The 9340-nt window shown below is 42.6% G+C and overlaps 1 protein-coding gene across 1 annotated transcript; it reads left to right on the top strand.

Annotated features, from left to right (window-relative positions):
- Positions 1-997: 997 nt before the first annotated feature.
- Positions 998-9112, top strand: LOC116199563 (protein PHYTOCHROME-DEPENDENT LATE-FLOWERING). The gene is made up of 12 exons (XM_031529959.1): positions 998-1233; positions 1881-1956; positions 2041-2105; positions 2215-2283; positions 2714-2794; positions 3943-4104; positions 4198-4296; positions 4370-5757; positions 6320-6546; positions 6641-6789; positions 6951-6989; positions 7228-9112. The coding sequence occupies exons 1-12, from the start codon at positions 1105-1107 to the stop codon at positions 8815-8817; spliced, it is 4074 nt and encodes a 1357-aa protein (XP_031385819.1). The 5' UTR covers positions 998-1104; the 3' UTR covers positions 8818-9112.
- The last annotated feature ends 228 nt before the right edge of the window (positions 9113-9340 follow it).

The following is a 9340-nucleotide window of genomic DNA, read 5'->3' on the forward strand; positions in this document are numbered from 1 at the left end:
AATCTTCTACCTGGTTTGTTTGCTGTCCGTGAAGTCTTCTGTTGAAGTCGCAATCCGCAGTTACAAACGCTCGCACAGCTCCCAGACAAGGTAGTAGATTCCCTTGAACCAGATGTCTCCCCTCTTCGGGCCTTTCCTCTGGAACCTTGCTATCCTTTTCCACGACCAATGACCGCTTCCATGACAGAGGCTCGCCGTACGTGATTTCGCTCACAGCAGGGGATTTCTCAAGAATTAGGGTTCCGATTTTAGGAATGCAGCAAGCCGGTGGGGCAGGGGCTTTCGAAGATTTCAGGATGGGATTGCAGCAGGAGATGGAGTACGAAGCTCGATCAAAGTGGACATAATCAATTGATCTTCGATTTAGGGATCGAAGGGGACAAAATGAATCGATCTTCGATTTAGGGATCGTAGGGGACATAATGAATCGCTCTTCGATTTAGGGATCGATTGGGACAGAATCCATTTAGGGTTCCTGGCATTTGAACAACACTCAACCGAAGGGACAAGGGGATTCAATCGATTTAGGGGAGAGGGAATAGGGTTTATGATTTTGGGAAATTTGGGATTTTACGAATTAGGGTTACGATTTTGGGAAATTTGGGATTTTTGTATTCAAGCCGGGTAGAGAAATTCAATTCGGGCCATCCGCAATTGGAGTTTTAGTCAGGTCATTTGTGGTTGGGCGGCCCGGACAGGTGGAGTCGGCCCATTCGTGCCACGTTGGCAATTAACGGCCACGTCGACACGCCGTTAAGGGGGTTAACGGATAGGACCAAATTTGACACATTTTCCAAACTTATAGGACTTGATGTTTCAAAGTGAAACATATAGGACTCGATGTCAAAAATTAGCAAACATATAGGACCTCAAGTGTCATTTTCCCTATCTAATTTGGAGTAGATTATAAATTCCTAAAAGTGGGAGGTAAAAGTGCAAAGCATTAAAAGTGTGGGGGTCAAATCGAGGTTGTTTTGTCAATTCGTGTTCATCTTCTTCCTCAGTTGTGTATTTCTTTCGGTTGAATTTCCTTCTCAGTCCTCTTCGCTCGATTGCTTAGTCGCGACGAGATCTCGGAAACCCCTGAAATCGCCTCCAGGACCGATGGGCGTCTCCTTTAAGGTCTCAAAGGTCGGGACGAGGTTCCGCTCGAGACCTGCTCCTCGCCAGCTGCCGGAAAATGGCGCCGCCGACGTCTCCGACAATTCGAAGGGAACCGCTGGGAGTGCCGAGGTGAGTGCCAATAACTGCGACGCGTTCCGACAGCTGATACGTAATGAGAGAATTTTCCGTTGACTGAATTCGATAAAGGGAGTCTAATTTAGGTCAACATATTTACTGTTTCCCTTCGTAGATTTCAGCCGTGTTTGTTTATTGCCTGAGACTGTCGGTTTGTGTCTAGTTCGGAATTTCAGTTGTCTGTTTTTATGGTGTTTTACTTGAATTACGAAGCTTGACCTGCTTCGGCAAGCTGCTGAAGTATAAAGCTTCCACCTTGTCGGGTTTAGATTGAGTTATGTAAATTCAGGACACCGTTAGAGCGTGTAATTCGTGTTTTGAGTTTACGTGCTTCTTGTTTATTGGCTGAAACAGTCTTGGGGGTTAGTATAGAGATCTAATAGACTGTTTTTGACTGCCACATCCCGTGAAAGAAATGTATGAATATCTATGTGGGGTTATTGCCAACTTTTCATATCTGAAAACTGAAAGATCTCTAGGTTTAGGAATACATAATGCTGTTATGAAGGCAAGTGAAAATGTTTGGTGTTGTTTATCTGCTCTTCAGCGACCAAAGTGAGTAAGATATTGGTCATCTTATTTTTGTATTATTTGCATCTGCCTTTTCTCCCATCCTAATACGCACAATCTTGTCTATTCAGGGTAAGACAAACCCACCATGCAAACAAACATTGGACGATTCATCAGTTTCTTCTAAAGCCAAATTTATATCCCGAGGTGAAGTTCACACACCACTTGAATTTATATATGTGTTTTCATTCTGACAGTGACTGACTAGATCTGTCTTCTATGTAATGTCAGATGAAGAAGTATCCGTTGTATTGCACCTGTTCACCGATGGATATTCCATAGGAAAACCCTCAGAGGTTTGTCAAAGAGACTTAGTTTTATGGGGTTTATTTAGGATGCAGAGAGATGACTCTTCTCGATCTATTCTATATCTTATATCTAATTCTGGGAAGTTCATTATTTCAGAATGAGAATTCACAGGATCTTACAAAGTCTTTACGGCCTTACAACAGGACATCTCAAAGTCTCTTTTCTGTGAGTATCTTTCTTAAGAAGTTCCTTGCAAGTACTCTGTTTTGATTATGTATGGTATGTGAAGTTTCTGCTTGTATGAAACTGAATGCTCTAGTAGTCAATGCTTACTTTCTGCAGATTGGATCTCATCAGCCAAGTGTTAGCAGAGAATTATATGATGCCATGTGGTTAGATTAGTTTGTTGCAGATAGTAAGAAGTTAATGTTATATTTATCAGTAAGGAACATATTCTACTGCAAGTGGTAGCAGTGCTACATGGAGAATTTTGGGGTAGACTTGGTGATAGAAAGTTAAAAATTTAGCCTTAAGTGTTCTTCATTTATGAGCAGAATTCTTGTTGCTCAACTTAAAATTTCTGGTTTTCTCAATCTTTGCTATGACATTGCTGATGATAATGTTTTTCTTTTCCATCTTTTGTTGCACTTCCTAGGCAATTGAATGTGGTCGGATACCTGGAGATCTACTGGATGGTTTGCCTTGCAAGTACGTCGATGGTTCAATCATTTGCGAGGTATGATGTGTTTTCTGAATCTGATCCTCCACATATATGATGTAGATCATCAGAGAAGAGACTACTTGATTAGTTGCATTAAACAATTCAATTACCTTCTTTCCAAGGCTGGAAGAGATGGGAGAATAAGTTCTTTCAAATTATAAATGTGTCAGACAAACACCAATTTTCTCTGTTCTCTATAGTTAACCCAATAATTTATATTGATATAATGGAAGCTGATATTGACTGATGCTTCTTTTGATTTTAATTAAGTCTCCATCAATTAATCACATTAGAGAATCTTCTCTGTCTTGTACTTCCCTTCCATGTTTGTTCCAGAAGTTAAGAAATTTGGATGTGTGTTCCATCTTCATTCTATTATTCTGAGTTGCATTTTGAGATCACCCACTGTGACTGGGGTAGAAAATTTCATGAAAGGCTTGTGTGTTTGTTTTCGCAACAAAGTTTAACTCAACTCCACTTATCTTCAATTCAACATCATAATCATCACTTTTTTATTTTTTAAATATTTTTAACCATTCAATTCAATTTTTAATATTAAATTCTCTCAACTATTCATTACTTTTTCACACTTTTTCTCATAATTCAACAATACAATCATTACAAACCAATTAAAACCAAAACTCAACTCAACTCAACTCTCAATCCCAATTCATTACACAGGGTAAAGCTAAACTGAAAATATTTTGAATCCTAAAGGAATTTCTTTACCCTTTTTTGCTGATGTATCTTTGAAAGCTTATGTGCGATGTAGGTTGTTCGAGATCTGTTTAGATCTTGTTGATGTCTTTGTGACTGATTTAAGCTCATTTTTTTGTCCTATTACCTTTCTGAGCTACTATATACTCCAAAATAAAGGTGGTTTAAGGAATATTTTGATGGTTTATGGTTGTGGAATCTAAGTAGCCAGTCATTGTAGTTGGTATAAGCAGTTAATGTAGAGTGAGGAATGGGGAGTTCCGTTGTGGTTATCATTCTGAAATTTGGATTTATTTTGATTATATATGTAAGTTTCACTGATCATATCAATCCTACATTATCTGGTCTAGTGTTTGGTCTTGTCTGCGGATTGTTTGTATATATTCAATTTTCATTTTTGTGGATGCTGATGTTTGGTTGAGGTTCTTATCTGGATTGTGATTCAGGTGAAAGACTACAGAAAAGCTACATCTCAACAAGGTCCTAATGCACCAACAATTGATAGTTCTCCCATTGCTACTAAAGTAAGACTCAATATATCCTTGGAGAATGTTGTCAGGGACATCCCATTGATTTCAGATAGCTCATGGACTTATGGTGATCTGATGGTAAGTTGGACCGTTCAATAATTTTCTCTAGTCATGACTAGTTAAGCTCCACATTTTGATCTCATCCCTTTTTGTGGTTTGTATTGGCTGCAGGATGTTGAGTCAAGGATACTTAAGGCCTTGCAACCACAACTTTGTCTGGATCCTACTCCCAAGCTCGATAAGCTATGCAATGAGCCAATTCCACCTGAGGTACCGACCTTTAATTTATGGTAACTATTTTCTTTGTGTGAGAATTAATTTTCGCTAATTTGTGTTGATGCAGCTCAAGTCGGCTTTGTCTAGTGCTCGTAAGAAGAGATCGAGACAGCTACCTGAGATAGCTGTGACTTCGAGTAATAGAATCCATGGTAAGAAAGTATGTATAGATCGTGTCCCAGAAGGCTCTGATTGTAGGTTGGGTGACTCGGGGATGGTTGCACCAAATGTAATGCAGCAAAATGTTCCAGAGAACCTTGCTGTCCAAAGTATTGGCCTGAGCAATACATTGAATGCAAGTCCAAGAGGTTTAATGTCCGATGCATCATTTCCTGGATTGCCATTAGTTGCCCACCAACAGAGATATCAGATGATGGTTGGTAACTCTAGAGGTATGATGGATCGGGGAGCTTCCCCTGCTGCACAGGAGATGATGATCTCTTACTCTGATAACAATAATAATTCTCCTTCTCTTCATGGGAGGAGAGAGAATCAAGAGGGCCCAATGTCACCACTATCAAGCAGTAATACTCATAAGAGAGCACGACCTGCCTCTGGTGTCCCTGATGCAATTCAACAGCAGCAATTAGGACAGCAAATGGACAACCTTCATGGGTCAGATATGAACTGGAAGAATTCATTGTTACAGCAGCAAGTACTGGCTCGAGGAATTCAGTATCCCAATGCTGCCTTGCAGAAGTATCCTCCTCAGCAGTATTCTGAAGGGATGCTAAAGACTGAGCCTGGGATTGGCTCACTACCCTCAGGACTTCAGGGGATTAGATATGGATCAATGGATCAACAGTTGGATGCACAGAAATTGGTCGGATCAGAGCCAGTTCAGATTAATAAGAATGATATATCTGGCATGGAAATAGATAAGGAACGTCTTGACCTTCAGCAACAAAATCAACAGCTTCAACAGAGGTTGCATCAGAATCCAATGATGAGGGCCGGGTTCTCTCAGGCACAGTGGAGTAACATGAATCAACCCTTTGAGAGTAACTTAAAGAAGGAGGAGCAGCTGCAGAAGAGGAAATCGGTGCAGAGCCCTCGGGTATCAGCTGGAGCCCTAGCTCAATCTCCAATATCATCAAAGTCTGGGGAATTTTCCAGTGGTTCACTGGGTCCTGCATATGGAGCGGTCAATCAAATGACTGGAATACCACATAAAGACAAGTCTCTGGTGACCTCAGTTTCTGCTGTTGGAGCGGCTGGATCCATTACTTTGAGTGCAAATGATTCAGCTCAGAGACAGAGCATACCTCAGGCTGGTGGGAAACGCCGGTCAAACTCCCTACCTAAGACTCCAGCGATCAGTGGGGTTGGTTCTCCAGCTAGTGTGAGCAATATCAGCATTCCATTAAATGCAAACAGCCCTTCTATGAGCACACCTCCTATGGCTGATCAGTCTGTTCTTGAAAGGTTTTCGAAGATTGAAATGGTCACAATGAGGTATGAAACCAACCAGCTTATCAGCATCCTTTTTCACAAGTCATGCATGTTGCTGCTGAAGTTTGCTGCATGAACATTTTTATGTTCTTTTTGTAGATAATATTGAACGTGATATTTTAGTTAGAGTTACTTTTAACATTTGCAGAAGGTTAAAACTAAATGTGCCCTTACAGTAATGGGGGTTGATAGGGGATGTATGATTGCATTAGGATCAATAGAATATTTCTTTTAAAGCTTGAGTTTTTGTTTCTTTTGTACCTAGTGAAAACATATGGGGACCAGCAAATATTTGTAAGTTCTGATGTTTATGGAAGCTATCTTTAGCTTAATGCAGTACAAATATTACTAAGGTTCTGGGCAAGGATCATGAGGTTATCGGTTTTTGATACTTGAGTATTATTTGTGTGTGTGTGTTTTTTTCTTTTCTAATCTTGGAAGAAATAGTATCAAGGCAAAGCTAGTCCTCAGTTGTGCTGAGTGCAATATTTTTTACATCTATTTTTTCTTGATATGAAGGTTAAGTTAATTGCTCTGTGTTTCTTTTCCTGTAATGCTGTTTCAGGTATCAACTCAACCAGAAAAAAGGTAAGGGGGACGACTATCCAATCAGGAACCCTGGGCCTTTTCCTACTGACGGTTTGATGTTAGGCCTCTCTAACATCTCTTCAAATGAGGATTTCAAAGATGACTCCTGCACAAGACCACTGTCAAAATTGCTTCTGGGAGGCAGCATGAATACGTGCAAGACTAGATTACTAAATTGTGTGCTGGGAGATCGTGTGGTCCAAGGTCTGAATGAAGCTCTCTCTCATATTTGGTCATCCACTGTGACCAGTTTTTTCCCCCCATTTCATTTATGCAACCTGCTTTTCCTTTATTACAGGTACTGTTGTCTCTTTTATTCCAAAGGCACGGAGCAGAATGATCTTGTCAGAGAAACCGAGCAATGGTACTGTTGCCATTGCTTATGGAGAAATGGAAGAAGGGGATCTTCTGGAAGCAGAGGAACATCTTCCAACATTGCCAAACACTGTAAGTTTCTCACAGAAATTAAGATTACTTAATCTTGATGCTCAAACCTCTGAGTAGGAAATCGTTTTGACCCTTTAGTTGTTCATTCCTTCTCCATGTGGCCTCCATATTATGTTGTTATGATCTTGACTAACTTAGGTGATGGAATGTCTCCGTAACAGCATTTGGCTGATCTGCTTGCGGCACAATTCAAATCACTGGTATGCTTCAAATCCTGTTCTCCTATTACGAATATTCTAACGTGGACATCATCTAAACAAGTTCATTGGATCTCACCATTGCTTTATATAAGTTCTACATTGACTATTAAGCAATCCAAATAATCAACTGTTGTGACTGATTTGCTGTAGTAAATTCTTCTACAAATGATCAATGCTACAATCTCCCTGTCGGATTTCAGTAAAGACTGTAGGTTCTTATGGTCGCCTTCTCTTGTAGATGGTGAAGGAAGGATATCATGTGGAAGATCACACCCTATCGAAGCCGATCCACATGAATCATCACCCAGCAAGCAGTCAATTAGGCAATACCGGGATCCCTCAGAGTAATTCTACAGGTCAAATCCCACAGTTTGCTGAAGGAGTTCCCGGACAACCGCCCAACGAACTGTTAAGTCCAGCTAATGGTGGAAATGCGTCTCTGAACCCCTCACAGAATATTTTAGCAAATTCCAGGATGCTTCCTCCTGGGAACCCACAAGCACATCAAATGTCTCAAGGCCTTATGCCTGGGGTTTCCATGGCTGCGAGGCCACAGCAGATGGATCCGCAGCAAAAGCCACAGCAGCCCCAGCAGCAACAGCAGCCACCACAACAGAATCAGAACCCAATGATTCAACAGCACCCTCAGTTCCCAAGATCGCCTATGATGCTCCCTTCAAATCCTCTCTCTCACTTGAATGCCATTGGACAGAACTCAAATGTTCAGATGGGTGACCCCATGAACAAGCCCTCCCAGCTGCAGCTTCATCTGCTGCAGCAGCAGCAGCAGCAGCAGCAGCAGAATCAACAGCAGCAGCTGCCGCCGTCCCAGATGCAACGGAAGATGATGGGGATTGCCAGCATGGGAATGGGGGGCAACTTGGTTGGTCTTGCAGGCTTTGGTAATCCGATGGGCATTGGGGGTCCAAGGGGAATAGGAGGGCCCGGGATTTCTGCATCAATGGGTCCCATGTCGAACCTTGGTAATGTAGGTCAAAACCCAATGAATCTTGGCCAAGCCTCAAGTATCGGCAATGCAATAAGCCAGAGGCTCCAGTCTGGAACTCTAACCACAGCACAAGCTGCTATGGTGGCCAAAAGGATGATGCAGTCCCGAGCAAACGTGTTGGGCGGCCCGCAGTCTGGCATGAGTGGCCTTCCAGGAGCCCGACAGATGCCTCTAGGCTCTGCAGGTTTGTCGGTGCTGGGACCAAGTATGAACATGCCCAATATGGGAGCGATGCAGCGGCCAGCAGTGGGGCCAATGGGCCCTCCGAAGATGCCAGGGATGAATCTTTATGTAAACCAGCAGCAGCAGCAAATGCAATTGCAGCAGCCACAGCAGCAGCAGCAACAGCAGCAGCAGCAGCAGATGCAACTTCAACAGCAGCAGCACATGCAGCTTCAGCAGCAGCAGGCACCACAGAAGCTGAACCAGCAAGAGACTAATTCTCCCTTACAGTCTGTCGTGTCGCTGCCACCACCATCTCAAATGGGCTCACCTCCGAATCCAATGGGGATGCCACAGCTGAGCCCACAGCAGCTTCAGCAGCAGGCACCCCAGCAACAACAGCAGCTGCCACCGCAGCAGCCTCAGCTACAGCCTCAGCAGCAGCAGTCTAGCCCACAGCAGATGAGCCAGCGAACTCCAATGAGCCCGCAGCAGATCAGCTCCGGAGCAATTCACCCCATGAGCGCGGGTAACCCAGACGCCTGCCCCGCGAGCCCCCAAGTCAGCTCTCAGAGTCAGACCCTTGGCTCAGTTGGCAGTATAAATAATTCTCCCATGGATGTACAGAACAAGAGCAACTCAATGGGCAACCGATAAGCGGTGAAATTATTATCCCTCTGGAAGACTTTGAGCAATGTTTTTTCCTAGACCTGATCACTGCTCAGATGCTTTCCGAACAAGAAACAAGAAGGAACCTTTCGGTTTCCAAGTACTCTTTGTTTGGGATGAAGTTGATAGGATAAGATAACTCTGTGACAGCAACTTACATTTTGGTATTGTAGCTTTTTGAACCCGGTTGTACATATCGCAGTAGTATTATTTGTTGTAGTAAACTACTCTGTACATCAAAGCTGATCCGGTGAATGTGAAAAAAGATCATTGATTCATCGAACGCCTATCACCTTCTTTGGGTTCTGGTCAGTAATCTGACCCCAACTATTGAACAAGATCCATTATGCATCGTATTCAGTGGTTTCCTCATATCAATTCCTTACCCAACTTTAATGTTTGGTACAAGGCCTGGACTAAGAAATTGTCCCAACTTAAAAATTAGTGAATTTGTAGAAACCATGATTTCGAAAGCCCTATCACCTTCTCCGAATCTTAGTACACCCTCTAA

The sequence above is a fragment of the Punica granatum genome, chromosome 3 (genome assembly GCF_007655135.1).
Source record: "Punica granatum isolate Tunisia-2019 chromosome 3, ASM765513v2, whole genome shotgun sequence".
Lineage (NCBI taxonomy): Eukaryota > Viridiplantae > Streptophyta > Magnoliopsida > Myrtales > Lythraceae > Punica > Punica granatum.